At 40.1% G+C, this 24152-nt stretch overlaps 1 protein-coding gene across 1 annotated transcript in view; it reads left to right on the top strand.

Moving 5' to 3' along the window:
• The window catches only part of MYO16 (myosin XVI), a 561325-nt gene that overhangs the window by 255330 nt on the left and 281843 nt on the right, over positions 1–24152 (top strand). Inside the window, exon 16 of the mRNA XM_023553192.2 lies at positions 21222–21333. Coding sequence (XP_023408960.2) covers positions 21222–21333 — 112 coding nt within the window. The remainder of the gene's footprint in view (positions 1–21221; positions 21334–24152) is intronic.

Below are 24152 nucleotides of genomic sequence, written 5' to 3'. Positions count from 1 at the left end.
AGTATCATCCTGGGAGAGGAGATGAAATAGAACTGGGCAAGAGGCCAGCACGCCTTATTGTTAAATAAACTTTCCTAAAGTCACCATCTCTTTACGCCCGAGAGGAAAGGGGAAATAGGGATGAGCGCCCTCATCGTTTTTGATAATAAAGACTGTTTTTCACTGTATTAGTTCATTTGTGTAATTTATTTCTTGTCCTCCCAACTTCAAGTTTTATATTCCTTAACAAATTGAAAATTAATATCTACTGATTTTAATCTTGCTAATCATAAAAACTTTCTTTTTCACAGGAATTGAGATTTAGAATTAACTCTTTGAGATTTTTGATGCCTTAAGTACAAATATTGAAGTTGTTAGAAGCAGAATATCTGCCTGAAATAAGCTACTAGAGGGATTTCTATAATGTTTAAAGAATCCACAGTATTACGAACCCATTTAAATTTATTTCTAAGGAAGTACACATTTAAACATTTGAAAATTAAAGATAAGTTTGATCTTGACAGTGCATTTGAGCGTAATCATGTTTCCTTATAATATGGTTTTATTTACATTTTTGTTAAGGAGAATCGGTTTGTGTGTGTGTGTTAGGTGCCTTTAAGTCAGTTCCAACTCACAGCGACCCTGTGTACAACAGAACGAAACACTGCCTGGTCCTATACCATCCTTACAATCCTTGCTATGCATGAGCCCATTGTTGTAGTCACTGTGTCAACCCGTCTCATTGAGGATCTTCCTCTTTTTTACTGACCCTATTTTTTATCAAGTACGATGTCCCTCTCCAGGGGCGGATCCGTCCTGATAACATGTCCAAAGTATGTGAGACCCAGCCTCACCATCCTTGCTTCTAAGGAGCATTCTGATTGTACTTCTTCCAAGACAGATTTGTTTGCTCTTTCGGCAGTCCATGGTATATTCGATATTCTTGACCAACAGCACAATTCAAAGGTGTCAGTTCTTCTGCCTTTCTCATTCATTTGTCCACCTTTCTTTCGAGTGCATATGAGGTGATTGAAAGCACCATGACTTGGATCAGGTGCACCTTACCCTTGGCTGAGAAGACTATAAAGATTTTTCTCTAAATAATGATATTCAGAAATTAGTATTAGTAATAGTAAAAGGAGGACCCAAATTCTGCTATGTCAGAATATCATTTTATTCACTCAGCATATGAAGGAAAACTTAAAACAGAATATTAATTATTCCTCTGAGCTGAGAAACATTTTAAACCCAGAAAAGTCATGCCTAGCCGGTCTTGAAGATTCCCTCTCCATCATTTGAAAACCTGGTCTTAAACTTTTTGTTGATTCAGTACCTTTCCAAGTAACTGATTGCTGCTTAATATTCTTATAAAACTTGCTGGAATTTCTCATATTAACGTCTCAGAATTAAAAGGACATCACATCTTAAGGTGAAGAGCATTGATTTGACCTTTAGTGATAATAACTTTACAGACTCTTCTATTTTTAGCTAATTTTTAATGTAAACACATAATGCCATTTGGACAACATGCTTTTCAGCAAATTTTCCTTTGCGTAGAAGTGATTTTGACCTAAAGGAATATACAAAATGGCCAGAGACCATTTATTTGGAGCATTAACCCATTATATGATCTCTATTTATTATGACAAAATATATAGCTACTCTTTCTTGAATAGTGTTTTGGTTTTACTGATATGTATTTTAATTTAGCAATCAGGCAGAGATATTGGAATACCACAAACCAAACCCATTGCCATGGAGTCGATTCCGACTCAAAGCAACCCTCTAAGACAGAGTAGAACTGCCCCACAGGGTTTCCTAGGAGCAGCTGGTAGGTTGAAACTGCCACCTTCAAATATTGGAGCAGTTCAAATAAATTTAAAACTGAATTTAGAATAAATGAAGAGCTTAATTTTAGTGCTTAAATACTTCCAATCTTCTTTCTTTTGGATTATCTTGGCTCTATTTTTCAAAAAAATTTTGCATTAACTTATTATATGTGAATTATGTTTTTATGTGACTCAATTTTATTGAAAATATAGAGCATGTAAGTAATCACAACAAGCCCAGCAGACGTGCTTTACTTATTGTTAGTTCCCACTCATAGCGACCCTATGTACAACAGAATGAAACACTGCCCGGTCCTGTGCCATCCTTACAATCGTTATAAGGTGCCCGTTGGTGCAGCTGCTGTGTTGGTCCATCTCATTGAGGGTCTTCCTCTCTTTTGCTCACCCTCTACTTTACCAAGCATGATATCCTTCTGCAGGGACTGATCCCCCCGATAACATGTCCAAAGTCTGTGAGACGAAGTCTTGCCATCCTCGCTTTCAAGGAGCATTCTGATTGTGCTTCCTCCAAGACAGATTTGTTTGTTCTTCTGGCAGTCCATGGTGTATTTAATATTCTTCACCAACACCGTAACTCGACTGCATCGTCTTCTTTATTTGTTGTGCAGCTTTCACATGCATGTGAGGTGATTGAAAATACCATGGCTCGGGTCAGGCGCACACTTCACTAGAAGATATTAGAAAATAGGAGCAAAGAGAGGTACTGTAGAATAGTAGGTTCTGGACTGGAACCGGTGCTTGTCGTGCCTTTTATCCTAACTTCATTAGGATGAATTATGAGCAGAGGTATTTTGTGTGTGTGTGACACAATCATGTTTACTCAGCTTTTAAATGAAAATTGATATTTCGCAGAAAGAAAAATTGAGTTGCTTAGTTTAACTTGGTTTATGAATTGATCAGGAAATAACCAGTGTTAATATGCCATTTCTGGCATCATCTAGTTGCACAGAGAATCTTAGGCAAGATTTTTTTACTAGGTAAAATCTACATTTATTGACACATTATGGTTTAGGAGATTTTCCTCAATTTTATTTTTTTTTAAGTATTTAAAATTATAGGTATACAGTATATTTTGTTTTATACACTTTTAAGCTCCTTATAAAAATCCAATTTTGTCAAATATTTACCGTAAAATAGCAGTGCTGATGCTTCTTATTAACATAACAGCAAAGTTTTCAGAGTAATTTTTGAGTTTCTATAATGATGTCATGGCCTTGAGCTTTCTGCATGTGGAATGTGTATTTTTGTGCAAGTTTGTGGACTTTTTTTTATGAAGATTAAATTTGCTGTTTGTCTAATTTTCTTATCAGGAAGGATCATAAAATTATTAAGTGGAACTATTTATATTTCTGTTTCCAACTGCTTTATTACTTCCTCCTTCCCTCTCTTCCATTTTTGCCATGCCGCTTCACTGCCATTCTTAAAGGATTTATGGCAGATTTATCCTCTCTGATCGTTTATTTGCATGTTTGTTTCTTATCCCATACCTCCTTCAGTAGATAACGTTTCCCAATAAATTCTTCATTGTAGTGTTTGGGGGTTTCTGCCTGTTTGCTTTGATTTGATTTTGGCCAAAGAATTATTGACTTTTCCAACACTGATTTTTCATTTCCTCTTGCCAATTTTTGAATATAGGCAAAGAACAGACCTGTGTTTACCACTTATTTATCAACCAGGCATAAATGGAACCTATTAGGCATGTTTGGAACCTGTTGTGTTGTTGATTGGCGCCATTGAGTCAGTTCCTAGTCATAGCAACCTATGAACAACAAAATGAAACACTGCCCAGTCCTTGGAAACTTTAAGGTATATAGGGAGCCTTTCAGGTGTATATGAAGCCTGCTCTTCACCTAATACTGACTTAGACTTCCTCAAGATCATCCAGGAATATAAAAAATCAAGTCAGTGAAATTTCATTATTTAAATGTTAATCGACAACAACAATGAAAACTCAAACCAGTTGCCCTCAAGTTGATTCTGACTCATGGCAACCCCATGTGTGTCAGAGTAGAGCTGTGCTCCATAGAATACTCAATGGCTGGTTTTTCAGGAGTAGATCCTCAGAATTTTCTTCCTATATGTTCAATAGGTACTATTCATTAGATATTTAAATAAGTGAAATGGGGAAAACAGAGTATAGCTAAAATTGTCAGAGAATGTTTTAGCGTGTGTGGTTTGATCTGGCCTTGATGAATGGGCAGGGTCTGGGTAGGAAGAAAGAGAATCCTGGTAAGATAGCAGTAAAAAAGCTAAGTGTTGGTTAAAACTAAGTAATATGGTGGCCAGTGGAGTGAAAGGAGAGTTCAGAACACAGAGTATTAAACATAAGAATGGCCTGAAGGGGACAGAGTTATATGATGGGGAGTCTTGAAAAATATATAGGAAAATTTATTATTTTGTGAAATGTTCATGGGTATGAGTAGAGAATTTGCATGATGAAAGTAAAACTTTAAGAAAATCATTCTGGTGTCAGGGCTTGTGATGGAATGAATTGTGTCCCCCCAAAATACATGTCAGCTTGGCCAGGCTGTGATTCCCAGTATTGTGTGATTGCCCACCATTTTATCATCTGATGCAATTTTCCTGTGTGTTGTTAATGAGGCAGGATGGGAGGCAGTTATGTTAATGAGGCAGGACTCAATCTACAAGATTAGATTGTGTTTTAAGTCAACCTCTTTTGAGGTATAAAAGACAGAAGGGGTGGACCTCATACCACCAAGAAATAAGAGCCAGGAGAATAGCCTGCCCTTTGGACCTGTGCTCCCTGCACTGAGAAGCTCCTCAGCTGGGGAAAATTGATGACAAGGACATTCCCCCAGTGCCTACAGAGAGAGAAAGGCTTCCCCTGGAGCTGGCACCCTGAATTCAAGCTTCTAACCTCCTAGATTGTGAGAGAATAAATTACTCTTTATTAAAGCCATTCACTTGTGGTATTTCTGTTATAGCGGCACTAGGTAACTAAGACCAGATTTGTGCATACATTCATTCTAGCCAGTAAGATATGGGTTTTCAAAGGCTGGAGCCCTGGTAGCACAGTGGTTAACCTATTGACTGGTAACTGAAAGGTCTACGGTTGGAACCCACCAGCTCCTTCTCTGAAGAAAGGTGTAGCATTTGGCTTCCATAAAGATGTACAGCCTTGGAAGCCTTATGGGGCAGTTCTACTGTGTCCTATGGGTTTGCTATGAGTTGGAATCAACTTGGAGACAATGGGTTTGGTTTTATAAGTTTCTCAAAGAAATTTATCCTGGTGGGGATATATTTCCAGACAGTATGATAAAATGCTATTGTTCAGGAAGTACAGAATTTTGGGGTACTCATGGGAATGATATCTAACCTAGAAGACTTCTTAGAGAAAGCAGTATATGAAAACAATGAGATTAGCCCAGGTCGTTCGGTGGATCTTAGGCGTGCGTGTATTATGTTTTCTGGTGGGAGAACAAACTGAGTGAGGGCATAGAGGTGAACCAGAGTGGGGCTTGTTTGAGGAAGAAGAGCTCCAAGGACATGGCAGGAGTGATTTTGTAAGTAAGAGTTCAGGGAGGTGTGCAGGGCCCTGCTGATGGAAAATAGCACCTATGGCAATTAGTTTTAAATTGCTGAGTGATCTCTCACAGCTGGCAATGGACACTGTGATGGCCAGTAGACCTGCTCACTAGCAGCCCAGGGCACATGCCCTACCTGCTATGCCTTAGTTATGTTTCTGGAAGGATGTAGAAGCCAGCTGATCTAGGACCTTGCAAGCTGTATTGATGAGTTTGTATTTGAAGGGCATTGGGACGCCATTTAAGGGATTTGATTTGGGAAGTAAACTTACATTATAGAAACACAACTTTGGCTGCAATGTGAAAAATGGGTTGTAGGAGTGCAGGACTGGTTATAGGGAGACAGAGCATCATACAGTCTTTGGATGGAGTTGAATGGACAGAGATGGAAGGTAGGAAGAAACTTTGGAATCCTGTAGTCCCTGGACACTAGACTCAGATAGGTTTAGCCCTAGATGCTGGTGTCTGTGAGGAATATGGAAAGAAAGGGCACCTCTATGATACATTGGGAATGAGAATCAGCCCAGTTAGGTAAATACCCACGTAGTACAGGAGCAGAAAGTAATTTGGACATTGATTCTGAATATTCTAAACCAGTGAAATTAAAAAAAAAAAAAGAGACAGAACTAGGACAAATAATAGAAAACAATCACTTGGGAGGAAAATAAAATTGTATTTTAAGAACTGCCAAGTTGAAGGGGGCAATGAGTTTATGTTAATGGTGGTAGAATGGTTTCAAAAGGATAGGAAGAATGGTTACACCAACCTGAAGGATATAATCAGTGTCACTGAATCATACATGTGGAGATTGTTGAGAAAGCCTGTCTGTTATGTATATTTTCACAACAATTAAAAGAACTGCCACGTTGGAAGAGGATGCTTGATATATTTATGGTTACAATTAGCATAGTGCCTTTTACATAGTCAGCACTCCATAAACATGCAATGGAAGTTCATGACTAAACTGTGAAACAATACATCAGTTAGTAGTTGTTGTTGTTAGGTGCCATCAAGTCCATTCCGACTCGTAGCCACCCTATGCACAAATGAACGAAACACTGCCCAGCCCTGTGCCATCCTCACAGTTGTTGTTATGATTAAGCCCATGTTGCAGCCTCTGTGTTAGTCCGTCTCACTGAGGGTCTTCCTCTTTTTTGATCATCCTCTACTTTATCAAGCGTAATGTCCTTCTCCAGGGACCGATCTCTCCTGACGACATGTCCAAAGTATGTAAGACACAGTCTCGCCATCCTTGCTTCTAAGGAGCATTCTTGTTGTACCTCTTCCGAGACAGATTTGTTCATTCTTTTGGCAGTTCACGGTATATTCAATATACTTCTCCAATACCACAATTCAAAGGTGTCAGTTCTTCTTCGGTCTTCTCTATTCATCGTCCAGTTCTCACATGTATAGAACACAATTGAAAACACCACGGTTTGATCAGGCGCACCTTAGTCTTCAAGGTGACATCTTTGCTTTTCAACACTGTTAAAGAGGTCTTTTGCAGCAGATTTCCCCAATGCAATGCATCTTTTGATTTCTTGACAGCTGCTTCCATGGGCGTTGATTGTGGATCCAAGTAAAATGAAATCCTTGACAACTTCAATCTTTTCTCTGTTTATCATGATGTTGCTTATTGGTCCAGTTGTGAAAATTTTTATTTTATGTTGAGGTATAATCCATACTGAAGGCTGTGGTCTTTGACCTTCATCAGTAAGTGCTTCGAGTCCTCTTCACTTAGTAGTTAGTTAGTAGTAACTGTCAGTAAATAATCAGGTGTGTAAACTACTATATTATGGTTATGTATTACAGAACTTTTAATGCAGGGACTCTGCCTCAGAATTTAACACCAGGGTTTTTTTTTTTAAGCTCATCCTTCATAATAGTGTTGTATATATGACTGTATGTAATGTTTTTTGGTAACTTTTCCCCCAGGGAGGACCTTAGCACCTCTTCAACCTTTGCTGTAGCACAGTTACATACATACCACACCTGCTCCTGTGCAAAGCCCAAGCTACCCTGGGCAATGACTTTGTGTGAATTAGAGCAACCCACCTGCTCTGAGCAGGCATTGAAATCCTTGGATAGAACAAGTGGCTAAGCACTCAGCTACCAAGTGAGAGGCCTGTAGTTGTAACCCACCCAGAGGCACCTCAGAAGTTCTGGAAATCTGCTTCCAAAAGGTCACAGCCATGAAAACCCTATGGAGCACTGCTCTACTCTGACATACATGGGGTTTCCATGAGTTGGAATCAGCTCAATTTTTGTTCGTTTGTTTATTTCTGGGCAGACACATCCCCTCCAGCCAGGAACCTGTCTTCAGAAAATAATGCCTATAACAATTAGTATGAAATTGCTGAATGATACCTCACAACTGGTGATGGAAACTGCAGTGGCCAGTAGGACTGTTGGTTAGCGGCCCTCCTCACAGCGCCCAGAGCACCACCCTACCTGCTGTGCCTTAGTTAGGCCTCTGCCTCCAGCCTGAGGCTTGTTGAACAGACCTCAGGCGTTCATCAAAGCCAGACCAAGAGCACATTTTGAGCATAAGCTTCTCTGATTATTTAGCTATATCTCTGTCTCCATGGAGCCCTGGTGGTGCAGTGGTTTAGTGTTCAGCTGCTAACTGAAAGGTCAGCAGTTCAAATCCACCAGCCGCTCCTTGGAAACCCTATGTAATAGTTCTACTCTGTCTTTGAGGGTCACTGTGAGTCAGAATCGACTCGCAGGCAATGGCTTTGGTTTTGTGTGTGTGTCTCCACATTTCTCTCATTTAAATCTTAATAATTCCCTGTGAATGCCTCTGTGAGACAAGAAGAGTGGGTTTCTTCCCCCACCACAAAGGGTCAGTGCCAGGCGTGGGCTCAGGGGTCTGGGTACAGGCTGGTTTCTGCCCCACCAGCCCCTACCCGGGGTCCTTTGTGCGGTACTCGGCAGCCTCTGCCGGTGCCTACACCCCTAGCTCTCCCAATGAGACGTTTTTCTCCAGAAACAAGTTAATTTACCATTTTTTTTTTTTTTTTTTTGTTTTCATAGTAGCATTCACTATTTAAAAGATGTTAAGAGTTTGGAATTTGTTTCACCAGATGTTTTGAAGAAAGATTCTGACTGATTAGAAAAATATGGACAAACTATTCTGGGAATGTCACAAGATCCCAAGTCTTTCTGCATGTGTAATTTAATAAGGAGATTCTGTTCTTTTCCCGAATTTGTTAAATAGATTCTGTTCTTTGCCCAAGACCCCTAACAGGGTTTTCTATTTCCAAACAAAACAGTTTGAGGCGAACATACTAATATTTTCATTGGTAGAGATTTATGTACCTGAATCTGTGGTTAATAAAAGTTTTATTCATATTCTGTTGGGGGGGGGATTTAAAATTAGTTAATACTTTCCAGATAGTTTGAAAACAATAAAGAAAAGAATTTTCTTTTTAGGAGCAAGGGGGTTGGGCAAGAGGCAGCAGCTTGCCATCTCTATTAAAAAATAGCCTTGTCTTTGTGGAGGCCAATTGTTTAATTTTGCCTTATCTGGTTTCTGTTTACATATTAAACATCACCAAGTCAAAGGCAGCTTTCCCCACAATAGAGAAGACATTGTTCTTTTGTATTCGCCAGGCAGATAAAAAAACTGAGCAAAACATTGTGCTTGTAGTCTACAAGCCTTTGACTTGGTAAATGTGCCAGGCAAGTTTGTTTTTAACTAGTAATATCCTTTATTCATATTTGAGCCACATTCCCAGCGTGGCTTGAGTACACACACAGGCACACACAAAAGAATCGTTCCTTGTACATTCAGCAATGGGGGCCTGCTGAGCGTGGGCACCGGCAGCTCCTTTAATGTGCCCAGGACCACGGAGACACAATAGGTTAGGGGATGGGGAGGAGGACGTAGGCCCTTGAAATTTGATGATGACTTTTTTTTTTTTTTGCAAACGATTGTTGTTTGTATTTGATATTCCGATCATAACACTGCCCTCTGAATTTCCAATCTTCATGACAGAGTGATGCCACAGCCTGGGGGGTTAGCGTTTTTAATTTGCCATTCTACATAGCAAATACTGAAAGAGAAGCCTAGCATGGATGCCTCTGTTAGCAAATGGAAATCCTCCTGTGCGGTAGTTGCACGATTTACTTTATCCGCATGTTCTCAGGTGGCATAAAAAGTGTATTCCAAAGTCTGTTTTCTTTGCCATGAAACAAAAGTATCAACACACACACTCACACGCCCACACCACACAAATGACTGTGGCAATAAAGTTGACCTACCTTGAATGTTCTGTCATCAGCATGCTATTTGTTGTCAGGACATTCTGCAGGTAGGAATAACAGAACAGTTGATTACCAATAGCACACAGTCAGCAATTGTTGTTACTGTTACTGATTGTTATGGATTGAATTATGTCCCCCCAAAATAAGTGTTGTAAATCCTTACTTCTATGCCTGTGGTTACAAACCCACTTGGGAATGAGTTGTCTTTGTTACAGTAATAAAGCAGGATTAGGGCAGGGTGTCTCTTGAGACAATCCCTTTTGAGATACAAAGAGATTAAATGAGGGAGCGAAACAGATGAGCGAAGATTGATGCCAATCCGCATAAAGATCACCCGGAAACAGAAGCTAAAAGAGACAAGGACTTTCTCCCAGAGCCAACAGAGAGAGAAAGCCTTCCCCTGGAGCCAGCACCCTGAATTCATACTTCCAGCCTTTTAAACTGTGAGAAAATAAATTTGTTTGTCATAGCCACCCGCTTGTGATATTTCTGTTATAGCAGCACTAGATAACTAAGACATAATTTGTCTCTAGAAGAGTAGGGTTCTGCTCTGATAGATATTTAAACTATGGAAGTGGTTTTGGAATTGGGTAATGGATAAAGGCTGGAAAAGTTTTAAGTTGCCTAAGAGTAAAAGCCTAGATTGCCTTGAAGAGGCTGTTGTCAGAGTTTTGGATGTCGAATGCAATTCTGGTAGGGTTCAGAAGGAAGTGAAGAGAACTATAGAGAAAGTCTTTATCATCTTAGAGAATACATATGGCACCAGCAACAGAGTATTGCTGGAAATGTGAACGTTAACTGTGCTCCTAGTGAGGGATTAAAAGAAAATGATGGACATGTGATAGGACGATGGAGGAAGGGCAGTGCTTTTTATGCAGTGGCAAAGAACTTGTCTCAGTTATGTTCAAATCTTTGGTGGAAAGTATAACTTGTAAGTAATGAACTTGGATATCTGGCTGAGAAGATTTCTAAGTAAGAGCTAAAAGGGCTACATAGTTTCTCTTTGCCGCTTATAGTAAAATGTGATAGGAAAGCGATGGACTTAAAAATGAACTATGCAAAATGAAACAAAACAAAGATGTGGAAAATTTTGTTGTACATACTAAGGATACTCATCCTGGAATGTTGATCAAGGACATGGCTACACAACCTTTTGTTAAAGAGATTAAGCATGTGACTGATGGATCTAAGCAACTACCACAGCAGAAAACTCATTAGCTTAGACTGAAGAGATCAGAGACTGTCTGCTTCATGAAATTCTACAGGTAGAAAACAGGCCAAAGAGCTACATTGTTTGTCCTCCAAGAAAAGAAAAGAACCATCCCTGGAGTGGCTCAGAGATCATCAGAACTGTTGGAAGGGGCCCGGGAAGCAGGGCCTTCTCAGCTTCAGTGGGTGGGGCAGTGGTCTCCTGGATCTCCAAGGACTGGGCCACAGCCTCCTAGGTTTCAAAGAGTCATATCTTCGCCAACTCGGTTCCAGAGTATGGGGCTGCTGGATGTGCCAGGGATGGGGTCGCTACCAAAAGCTGAGGGGGCAGGACTTTCATGTCTACCGGGCAGAAGAACAGGGCCTCCACAAACCAAGTGATGGGGTCACCACTAAGATGGACTGGGAGAATGGGGCTGCTTAAAGCCAAGGGGGCAGAGTTGCCATCCCAGAGGGCCTGGAAGGCTGAGCTGAAGCCCAGGGCTGAGAGATCTCAGCCCAGAATCCAAAGAGCATGGCCAGCACCCAGAGTCTGGAAGGCAGGGCCATCGCCCAGATGGTCTCAGAGAACAGAGGATTATTTTCAAGCCTTGAGAACTCAAAAACTAATGTAAATTGTTCTGCTGGGTTTTTGGACCTGCTGGGTGCTTTTATCCCTTCTTTCCCTCTAATTTCTTTAATTTGTAATGGAAATGTCTACCTTGTACCTGTTCCATCACTGTACTTTGGAAACAGATAACTTGTAGTCTAGATGTCACAGATTCGCAGATGAAGAGGAATTTTGCTCCAGGATGGAATATGCCTGAAGTCTCACCTGTATTTTATTTAGATGATTCAGAAGATAAGATTTTGGACTTGGAGTTGGCTTAAAACTTTTGGGATAATGTGATAGGATGAATGTGTTTCGCATATGGCAAGGACATGAATTTCAAGGGAAGAAATTCCAAAGCCTGGAATGTTGTGTGTTGTAAATCTTTATCTCTATGCCTGTGGTTATAGTTCCATCTGGGAATGGGTTGTCTTTGTTATGTTAATGATGCAGGATTAGTGAAGCCTGTATCTTGTCTCGATCTCATTTGAGATATAAAAGAGATTAAGCAAGAGCAGAGCAGAGATGGGGGAAGACTGATACCAAGCCACACGGAGGTTTCTGAGGAACCAGGAAACAAGCTGAAGAGACAAGGACCTTCTCCCAGAACCGACAGAGAGAGAAAGCTTTTCTTTAGAGCCAGCACCCTGAATTCAGACTTCTAGTATCCTAAATTATGATAAAATAAATTTCTGTTTGTTAAAGCCACCCACTTGTGGTATTGTGGTATTTCTATTGTAGCAGTGCTAGATAACTAAGACACTGATTTATTTTAAAGAAAATTAACTTGTAACTTTTTCTTGTCCAAAGCCCAAATAGAATTTTTGCCTATTCAACATTATTCGTCTGTTTATTTTTTTTTTCCCCTGAAAATGAAAGCAAAGATATTTGTATGTTTGGTGTAAATGTGCTTTTTTCATATTGATCTATAAAAATGAGCTTTATAAATTTGATCAGGCAAGAGAAATCATCATCATGTTTTGTGAAGAAGGAAGTGTGAAATTTCAAGGAATCTTATTTTAAAAAAGAAAAAACTCCTAGAACTAATAAACGAGTCCAGCAGTGTCATGAGATACAAAATCCAATGAACAAAAATCGAACTTCTGTATATTAGCAATAATCACGTGGAAATGGAAATTAAAATCATAATACCATTTCCAGTTACTCAACAAAATGAAATACTTAGATATACCCTTAAAACATGTACAGGGTCTGTAAGCTGAAAATTACAAAATATTGATGAAAGAAATTGAAGAGACATACAATATCCATGGATTGGTGACTCAACATAGTAGAGATCTCCTGAAGTTATTTATAGGCATAATGTAATTTCTATTAAAATATTAACAATGTTATGTGGACACATAGACAAGCTTATTAAAAAATTAATATGGACAGCCACAGACCCTAGAATAGATAAAAAAAAAAAAAATCTTAAAAAGGAAGAATAAAATGACAAGAATCACTGTACCCAATATTAAAACTTGCTATATAGTTACAATAATGAAGACATTATGGTACTGGTGGATCTTGGCTGAAAGCAGAGAACACCAGAAAGATGTTTACCTGTGTTGTATTGACTATACAAACACATTCAACTGTATGGAATACAACAAGTTATGCATAGCATTGTGAAGAAGGGAATTTCAGAACACTTAATTGTGCTCATGAGGAACCTGTGCATAGACCAAGAGGCAGTCTTCAGACAGAACGAGGGGATATTGCGTGGCTCAAAGGCAGGAAAGGTGTGTGTCAGGGTTGTATCCTTTCATCATACTTATTCAATCTGTATGCTGGGCAAATAATCTCAGAAGCTGGACTATATGAAGAAGAGCGTGGCATCAAGATTGTAGGAAGACTCATTAACAACCTGAGTTGTGCAGATGACAGAACCTTGCTTGCTGGAAGTGAAGAGGACTTGAAGCACTTACTGATGAATATCAAAGACTACAGCCTTCAGTATGGATTACACCTCAACGTAAAGAATACAAAAATCCTCGCAACTGGACCGATAAGCAACATCATTATAAATGGAGAAAAGATTGAAGTTGTCAAGAATCTCAATTTACTTCAATCCTCAATCAACATCCATGGAAGCAGCAGTGAAGAAATAAAACAGCATATTGCACTGAACAAATCAGCAAAATATCTCTTTAAAGTGTTAAAAAAAAAAAGTAGAAGATGTCACTTTGAGGACACCAAGCCATGGTATTATCAATCGCCTCATATGCATGTGAAAGCTGGATGATGAATAAGAAAGACTAAAGAAGAATTAATGCCTTTGAATTATGATGTTCTAAAGAATATTGATTATACCATGGACTGCCAGAAGAAAGAACAGGTCTGTCTTGGAAGAAGTATCACCAGAATGTTCCTTAGAAGCAAGAATGGTGAGACTTCATCTCATGTACTTTGGACAGGTTATCAGAGGGACCAGTCCCTGGAGAAAGACATCATGCTTGATAAAGTAGTAGTGGGTCACCAAAAGAAAGGAAGATCCTCAATGAGGTGGATTGACACAGTGGCTGCAATGTTGGGCTCAAGCATAACAAGGATTGTGAGGGTGGTGCAGGACCAGGCAATGACAACTTCTTTGGGTTGTACATAGGATCGTTATGAGTCAGAACTGACTCAAGGGCACCTAACAACAGCAGTAACAGGGCTAGGCAGGAGATTCCTGTGTTGCACAAAAGGTTAAGTGCCTTGGCTAGTCACTGAAAGGTTGACAGTTCAAACCCACCTAGAGCCACCCCCAAAAAAGCCCTGGCGATCTACTTCCAAAAAGTCGAAACCAAGAAAACCCTACAGAGTTCAATTCTACTCTGCTACACGTGGGATCACCATGAATTGGAATAGACTTTTCAGCAACTGTTTTTTGCTTGTTTTGTATTTTAGGTTAGCCAAAGAGTTCTTAGGCTTGACACCAAAAGCACAATCCGTTAAACAAAAAATTGATAAATTGGATCTGATGAAAATTTAAAATTTTATTCTGCACAAAGGCCTTATTGAGAGAACCATAAAACAAGCTACTAACTGGGAGAAAATATTTACAAACCACATATCCAACAAAAAAAAATAAAAAAGGACTGATGAATAGGACTGTCTAGAATCCATAAACAACTCTCAACTTCAGCAGTTAAAAAAAAAACAAACATTTAGAAAATGGACAAAAGACATGAAGAGATGTTTCACCAAAGGGGATATATTATAGATGGCAAATAAGCACGTGGAAAGATGTCCAACGTTGTTCACCATTAGGGAAATGCGCATCAAAGCCACGATGAGATACCACCATACACCCATCGGAATGGCTGATGTAAAACATGTAGAACAGCAAATGCCAGCAAGCACGTGGAGAAACTGCATTGCCCGAGTGAGATGGTACAGCTACTCTGGAAAACAGGCAGTTTCTTGTAAAACCAGACATGTGCCTACCGTACAGCTAGCAACTGCACTCCTGAGCGTTTATGCTAGGAAAATGAAAAGTTATATTCACATAAAAGCCGGGTCATGGATGATTATAACAGCTTTGATAGTAATGGCCCGAAACTGGAAACAACCCAGGTGTCCTTCAGTGGTCCAGCAAACTGTGGTACATGCATACAGTGGAATGTTGTTCTTCGGTGCTATGGAATTGATTTTCAACTCATATCAACTCTACGTGACAGAGTAGAACTAGCCCATAAGGTTTCCTAAGCTATAATCTTTATGGGAGGCCCTGGTAGTGCAGTGATGAAGAGCTGTGGCTGCTAATCAAAAGGTTGGCAGTTCAAATCCACCAGCTGCTCCTTGGAAACACTATGGGGCAGTTCTGCTCCCTCCATGGGGTGCCTATGAGTTGGAATTGACTACTTGCAACGGGGTTTTTTTTTTTTTTTGAATTTTTGTGGGAGCACATCGCCAAGTCTTTCTCTCGTGGAGTCCTGGCTGGATTCAAACCGCCAGCCTTTCCCTTACTATGGAATACTACTCAACAATGAAATAGAAAAAAATTGTTGATGCGTGCAACAACTTAGATGAATTCCCAGGAATTTATGGTGAGTGAAAAAAAAAAAAAAAGCCAATCTCAAAAGGTTACACATTGTATGATCCATTTATGTCACATTTTTAAAATGCAAGCTTATAGAAATGGAGAAGAAATTAATCGTTGCCAGGGGCTAAGGGGGTAGTGGGTTCTGGATGGAAGGTGAATTGGCTATAAAAGGGCAACATGAGGGTTCTCGTGGTGATGCAGTTGTTTTGTATCTTGACCGTATCAATGTCAGCATTTCCCATGTGATAGTGCAAGATGGGACCACTGGTGGCACAGTGGTTAAGAGCAGTGTCTGCTAACCAAAATATTGGCAGTTCAGATCCACCAGCCGCTCCTTGGAAACCCTTTGGGGCAGTTCTGCTCTGTCCTGTGGGGTCACTTGTCTTGGTCATCTAGTGCTGCTATAACAGAAATACCACAAGTGGATGGCTTTAACAAATAGAAGTTTATTTTCTCACAGGCTAGTAGGCTAGAAGTCTGCATTCAGGGTGCCAGCTCCAGGGGAAGGCTTTCTGTCTGTGTCCACTCCAGAGGAAGGTCCTTGTGATGCATTAGTCTTCTCTTAGTCTGGGAGCATCTCTGCTCCCAGCACTGTTTTCTTGGTGATGTGAGGTCTTGGTGTCTCTCAGCTCCCTTCTCTCTTTTATATCTCAAAAGAGATTGACTTAAGACACTATCTAATCCTGTAGATCTCATCAATATAACTGCCACTAATCCATCTCATGGAAACCCTGGTGGTGTAGTGGTTAAATGCTGCGGCTGCTAACCAAAGAGTCGGCGGTTCAAATCTGCCGGGCGCTCCTTGGAAGCTCAATGGGGCAGTTCTTCTCGGTCTCTATGAGTCGGAATCAACTCGACGGCACTGGGTTTGGTGTTTTTTGGTTTTAATCCATCTCATTACATCATAGTAATAGGATTTACAACACATAGGGATATCATATCATACAACAAATGGTAGCCAACCATACAATACTGGGAATCATGACCAAGCCAAGTGGACAGACATTTCTGGGGGACACAATTCAATCCATGACAGTCCCTGTGAGAAGAAATTGACTCGATGGCAATGGCTTTAGGTTAATTGCAAGAAGTTACCTAGGGGAAACTGGGTAGAGGGTTCACAGAATCTCTCTGTATTACTTCTCACAGCTGCATGTGAATCTACAATTATATCAAAACAGTAATTTATTTATTTATTTTTTAATTAGAGAAGTGTTTTTGATGGTAAGATAGTTTCAGAAAATCTTTTGCAGTAAGTGAGGTAAAAAAAAAAAAGAAAGATCTCATTTTTCAGTGGCAAATTGCTGGTAAGGAATTTGTCCAAGTACTGCCTATTTGTAGAAGCCTGGAGAATGCCAAATGTTTCCTTGTAATGACAAAATGAGAAGCATGTAATCATGTATGTGTGTGTGTGTGTATACACACATATATACATATATTTATATATATACACACACACACATATATATTCTCTTTTGGTTATTTGTATTAGAATATACACAATTTCGGTTTCCAAGATTAGTTATAGGTATTTCATAGCAGCAATTCACTGATTTCTAACATTCACAAGGAAAGTTATATTGAGTACCTACTCTGTTCTATACAGTCTTCCAGATCCTGACTAATCAGATTTAAACTTATTAAAATACATTTGGAAATCCATTACATCTGTTGCACTAGCCACATTTCAGGTACTCAGCAGCCACGTAAGCCTGGTGCCTATCACATTGGAGAGCACAGATGTAGAACATTTCCATCATCTTAGGAAGTTCTACTGGACAGTGCTGTTCTAGAGACTAGGAATAGAGAAGTGAACAAAAAAAAAAGGAATTCCCTGCTTAATGGAAGTTATACTTAGATAATAGGGAGCTTACAGGGCAGGGGAGACAGGTAATAAACATATGCTCAGAAAAAAATAAAAGCGTAGACAGCATCTGGCATGGGAGAAGGAGAACGCCATGTTAGACCTGTCTTCCTGAGAAAGGGTTATGGTGAATAGAGAGGTAAGTGAAATGAGAGAGCCATAAGCTAACGTGGGGGTGGGCGATAGCATATCAGATAGAGGAAGCAACATTTCCAAATACCCTGATGCAGAAAATGTTTTCACAAGAAAAAGCAAGGTCTCTGCACCTGGAATGAAGTACATTGGGGGGAGATGGTAGGAGTTAAGTTTGGGTGAAAAAGTCGATCCTAAAGGACATTGTGCATACCATCGTCCATCTGATTGCAGGCTACAAGGGGATGTATTGTCTGTAGAAATTTAAAATTAATGATAAAAGTCTAAACCCCATGTGGCTTTTCATTATCACCAACCAAAGCAAAACGAAACCCATTGCCATCAAGTCAATTTCCAACTCATAGCAATCCACAGGACAGAGTAGAACTGTCCCATAGGGTTTCCAAGGAGCAGCTGTTGGATTCAAACTGCCAGCCTCTTGGTTAGCAGCCATATCCCTTAACCACTAAGCCAGTGATTGGAAAACATTGTGAATTCAGTAAATACCACTGTTGTTGTTAGGTGCCGTCAACAGTTCGAACTCATAGAGACCGTATGTAGGACACAATAAACAAATGCTTGGTCCTGCACCATCCTCACAGTTTTGCTATGTGTGAGCCCATTGTTGCAGCCACTGTGTCAGCCCATCTCATTAAGGGTCTTCCTCTTTTTTGCTGATCCTCTACCTTACCAAGCATGATGTCTGTCTCCAGGGACTGGACCCTCCTGATAACATGTCCAAAGTATTTGAGGTGAAATCTTACCATCCTCACTTCCAAAGAGCACCCTGGCTGTACTTCTAAGACAGGTAGACCTTTTGGTTCTTCTGGCTAGTCCATGGTATATTCAGTATTCTTCATCAACCCCGTAGTTCAAAGGCATTAATTCTTCTTTGGTCTTCCTTATTCATTGTACAGCTTTTACAAGCATATGAAGTGATTGAAAATATCATTGCTTGGGCCAGGTGCACCTTAGTCCTCAAAGTGACATCTCTGCTTTTTAATACTTTGAAGAGGTCTTTTGTAGCAGATTTGCCCAGTGCAGTATGTGGTTTGATTTCTTGACTGCTACTTCATGGCTGTTGATTGTGGATCCAAGCAATGAGCATGACCATAATTAAGTGTTCTGGAATTCCCATTCTTTACAATATTATGCATAATTTGTTGTGACCCACTCAGTCCAATGCCTTTGCATAGTCAATAAAACACAGGTAAACATCTTTCTGGTACTCTCTGCTTTCAGCCAGGATCCATCTGACATCAGCAACGATATCCTTTGTTCCACATCGTCTTCTGAATGTGGCTTGAATTTCTGGCAGTTCCCTGTCGATATACTGCTGCAGCTGCATTTCATTTCTCTTCAGCAAAATTTTACTTATGTTTGATATATATATTTTTTTATATTAGTGGAATTGTTTGATAATTTCTGCATTCTGTTGGATCACCTTTCTGTGGCGTGGGCACAAATGTGGATCTTTTCCAGTCGGTTGGCCAGGTAGCTGTCTTCCAAATTTCTTGGCATAGACAAGTGAGCATCTCCAACGCCACATCCATTTGTTGAAACATCTCAGTTGGTATTCTGTCAATTCCTGGAGCCTTGTTTTTCGCTGTTTTCAGTGAAGCTTAGACTTCTTCCTTCAATATTATCAGTTTTTGATCATATTCTATCTCCTGAAATGGTTGAACGTCAACCAATTCTTTTTGGTACAGTGACTCTCCATATTCCTTCCGTCTTCTTTCAGTGCTTCCTACATCATTCAGTGTTTCGTCCATAGAATCCTTCAATATTGCAACTCAAGGCTTAAATTTTTTCTTCAGTTCTTTTGACTTGAGGAATGCCAAGCGTGTTCTTCCCTTTTGGTTTTCTAACTCCAGGTCTCACAAGTTTTCCATGCATCTTCCTAATGTCATCCTTTCTTCCTACTTTCTGTTAATTATTTTATATGTTATACCCCACTGCCATCAAGGCAATTCTAACTCATAATGACCGTATAGGACAGAATATAGTTGCCCCGTGGGGTTTCCAAGGCTGTAAGCCTTTACGGAAGCATACTGCCACATCTTTGTCCCACAGAACAGCTGGTAGGTTACAACTGCTGACCTTTTGTTTAGCAGCCAAGTGCTTTAACTACTACACGACGAAGGCTGTTTGTATACCTGCATTCTAACCAAAAAACCAAAAGTATTGCCAGCAAGTCAATTCTGATTCATGGAGATCACATGTGTTACAGAGTAGAACTATTCTATAAGGTTTTTCTGGCTGTAATCTTTATGGAAAGGAGCCCTAGTGGTGCAAATGGCAAAGTGTTCAGCTGCTAACTGAACGGTTGGTGATTTGAACCCATCCGGTGGCCCCATAAGAAAAAGACCTGGCCATCTGCTACCATAAAGATTACAGCCAGGAAAATGGTATGGGGCAGTTCTAATCAGTCATATGGGGCCACTATAAGTTGAAATTGACTCAATGGCACCTAACAACAATGACAACAATCTTTATGAAAGCAGATCACCAGACCTGTCTTCTGTAGAAACTCTGGGTGGCTTCAAACTGCCAACTCTTAGGTTAGTACTTGAGCACAAACTGTCTGTGCTACCCGGGGACTTACTCACCTATCCATATATAACCTGTTTATATAAAAGACTGCTTTAAGGTGTTGAAAAGCAAAGATGTCACTTTGAGGACTAAGGTGCACCTGACCCAAGTCATGGTATTTTCGGTCACCTCATATGCACACGAAAGCTGGACAATAAATAAGACCAAGGAAGAATTGATGCCTTTGAATTATGGTGTTGGTGAAGAATGTTGAATATACCATGGACTGTCAGAAGAACAAACAAATCTGTCTTGGAAGAAGTACAGCCAGAATGCTCCTTAGAAGCAAGGATGGTGAGACTTTGTCTCAGGTGCTTGGGATATGTTATCAGAGGGACCAGTGCCTGGAGAAAGACATCATACTTCATAAAGTAGAGGGTCAGTGAAAAAGAGGAAGACCGCCAGCGAGGTGGATTGACACAGTGGCTGAAACAATGGGCTCAAACATAGCTAGGACTGTGAGGACGGCCCAGGACTGGGCAGTGTTTCCTTCTGTCGTACATAGGGTCCTCATGAGTTGGAACCAACTGGATGGCACCTAACAACAACAACATTTATGTGTATTTTTCTGCTTCTGCACCATATTGTAGCTATCTCTTGTCTCTGTCCCTGGAGGCATTACTTTGTTTGTTCAGGTTCTAGGGATGGGCCCTTTATCTTTATATCCTCAGTTACTTATTACTGCCTGTGTTTGGTAAGTGATTAATACGTGTTTGGTGAATGAAAGGAATAAATCAATAAATTAATGAACCATACCATACTTAAAAGATATTGACAGGAGGGAATAATAAATTTCTCTAAATAAGCATCCTTAATGCAAATATAAACTAGAAAGGCATATTATAGGACTTGCCAGGTTTTTATATGAAAGACATAAAACAATTGTGTCCTTGTCCTTTCATCAGGAAAGGTGAAGCTAAGGTAAGACCCAAGTTAAATGGTATAAATCTATTCTGGTACAGCAAGAACTCTTTATTGTTTGTTTGTTTCCTGAAACACCGTGTGCCTTTATGGACCAGAAGTCTTGCAAACACGTGGGTCCATGTTGTTCAGGTGATTTCCTTTATTCTGGAGACTGAATATGGTCGAGGTGACTTTTCCGCGCTGGAGTCTGACTATAAGCCAAGCCATAATGCTGTGTGCTTTTCATCCTGAGTAGGTATTTGGACCAGAACATCTGGGAAGACCTATCAACAGCAGAACATTCTCTGAACAGAGAGAAATTAGCTGCTTTGAAACAAGCCCTAAATGTAATTGGCTTCAGTGCTTTGGTAAGTTACATCGTAAATACTTCACTGAGAAAACCAAGCTTCTACCCATTTATAAGTTACTTCTTCAAAAATATTTCTGTTGTTGGAAGCACTGATGATTTATTGGGGAATAATACACAGCCCCTGCCCTTATAGAGCTTACATCCTAATGGAGGAGATACCTATAAGCAAAAAAGTAATATGCTGCTGAGATAGGAAACAGAGAGAGTGACCAGAGGAAAGAGATGCTATTTTTCAAGAAGACCATTTCATAAAAGGGCCACCCCATGAGCAAAACCAATCAAAAGACCTTTACGTTGATACCTCAGAGAGAAACTGGTAGATTTGAAGTAAATGATCAGGAACGGGGGAATAAAATAGAGTTCAGAATCACTTGGAAAATTAATGTGATCACTGTATTAAAAATACCTTCTCAGATAATACAAAGCTTCTTTTCATTCTTAAATAATTACCAAGTACCTGGAAATAGCAAGGTGAAAATCAAGATTGAAAATGTTTGGATCACTGCTGTGCAGTAGAAGTTTCTGTGATAATGAAAATATTTGATATCCATGGTGAACAATACGGTAGCCACTTGCCATGTGTGATGCTGGGCACTTGAAATGTGGCTCATGTGATTGGGGAAATACATTTTAATTTTACTTAAGTTTGGCTAGCGGCTACCATCTTGTACAGCTCAAGTCTAAGTACTAAGAAATATGAAATAATCTAAGCCTTGAGAGACACCTTTCAGAATTCCCACACTTCTCTAGTTCCTGTAAGGATTATCTCTGTTTTTGCCTCATTTAGCATGGCTGCGTTTTGAAGTGCAGCTGACTCATTACTAAAAATTAATGTCAGATTGCATGGGTAACTCTGGTACACCAGTAGCTCAAGAACTGAAATTGTCCATATTTAACTGTTATTTTTATATTTCTTAACTAAATGAGCTGATTAGTTTGGGGTCTTCGTTCCCTGCGAGAAGTGAGAGAAGGGCAAAAAGGGGGAAGGGTGAGGAGATGGGGAACCTGTTGCTATCGAGTCTATTCCTGCTCACAGAGACCCTACTGGACAGAGCAGAACTGCCCCATAGGGTTTCCAAGGCAGTAATCGTTACAGCAGCAGACTGCCACATCTTTCTCCTGCGGAGAGACTAGTGGGTTTGAACCGCCAACCTTTTGGTTAGCAGCCAAGCAGGTAAGCACCGTACAACCAAGGCTCCTTTTGAGGAGACGGAGAACTCACCCTAAGTGAATCATCTCTGGGGAAGTTTGCCTCACCCTGTCCTCACACCATTCAGAGAATGAAATTCTGGGAACTTGAAGTCATATGTGACCTTACCCCATGTTGTTCTCGTTGTCCACTCTCTTCCCACACTAATGCCTGTCCATTTGTGCGGTGCTGGCCTTCACACTTGCTGGTGTTTTTTAAAAGGGCCGTATGAGCAAAACAGAGCAACCCCCACCGTTTTTTTTTTTTTTTACCCCCACCCCAGATTGAAATTTCTGCTTCTTTATAAGAAATTTGAGCATAAAGTTTGGTAAGGAACATTTCAACCAAAATACCCGCTGCTTAAAGACAGGGGTTTAAAAATCCACGATTGAGTCTCAAAGGCAAGGGAAGAAAAATATACCTTTTACCTAAGGAAAAAATAGAATCTAATAGCCTTTTTGGTAAAAAGAAATATGTACATTTTAACAAATGACGTAGAGAGAATCTTTTCATCTCTGTACTTTGAAATGACTAGAATGGAGACAGCTTTCATCTACATAAGAAGGGTAGTTTATGTCCAAGAAGATTTCAAGGACGGTGTTTTGGGGCTGACAGAGCCCTTGAATCAAAATCTGCAAGGTGTTTTTATGGTCTTGTGTAGATGGTCGCTATGAGTCGGAATCAACTTGATGGCAGTGGGTTTTGTTTTGTTTTTTGGTGTGGACAGTGTCTTTATAAAGTAGCTGTACTCACAGCCTGTCACCAGCATGGTAGCGTGCCCCAAAGACAGAGGAGAAGTATTGCTCGCTACAAACAGACGCTTAGAATAACAGCCCCAGCTCTGTGCTCACGGTCATTTAATTTTACTTCTAGTATAGAATTTACCACATTGTAATCTATATTAGGAAACCCTGGTGGCGTAGTGGTTAAGTGCTACAGCTGCTAACCAGAAGGTCAGCAGTTCAAATCCACCAGGTGCTCCTTGGAAACTCTATGGGGCAGTTCTACTTTGACCTGTAGGGTCGCTATGAGTCGGAATTGACTCAATGGCAACAGGTTTTTTTTTTTTTTTTAATCTATATTATAGTTAGTTTCTGCAGTTCTGTCCCTGCCACTAAATCACATGATTTTTAAGGGCAGAACAAATTCCGTTTCCTGCCAGTGTAACCGGAAGTGCCTGTCTGGGACAGCACCAGAATATTGAATGAAGAATTACAGGAACTTTAAAAAGTGTCCAGGTAGCTTACAAGGTTAGGAAGATGCTCTTCTATCAAGTATGAATGAATAGAAATTGAAACACTAGTATCTGAGTCGGGAGTTTCCAGAAACATTTTGGAATAACACCGAAATCATGGAGTTTTATAGCTGGAAATTACATAGAGCTTTTCCTTTTCAACGCTCTCATTTTCCAGATGATAAAACCGACCCTTATGATGAAATTAGAAGTTCTAGAGAGAACGTGTGGCAGTCCCCAGGACTTGAACACTGTATTTCTACAGCTATAGGCGTGGTTCTTAGAACAGCCATCCTCCGTAATCCTGGCAGGGTTTTAGACATCCCGGATTTACAGATTAGGAAACTGAGAGTTTAAAAGGTTATGTGCCTTGCCGTATAAATGCGATGCTGTT

Source organism: Loxodonta africana, chromosome 23 (assembly GCF_030014295.1).
Source record: "Loxodonta africana isolate mLoxAfr1 chromosome 23, mLoxAfr1.hap2, whole genome shotgun sequence".
NCBI classification, from domain to species: domain Eukaryota; kingdom Metazoa; phylum Chordata; class Mammalia; order Proboscidea; family Elephantidae; genus Loxodonta; species Loxodonta africana.
The sequence above is the reverse complement of the archived record's forward strand: the minus strand, read 5'-3'. Positions and strand labels throughout refer to the sequence as shown.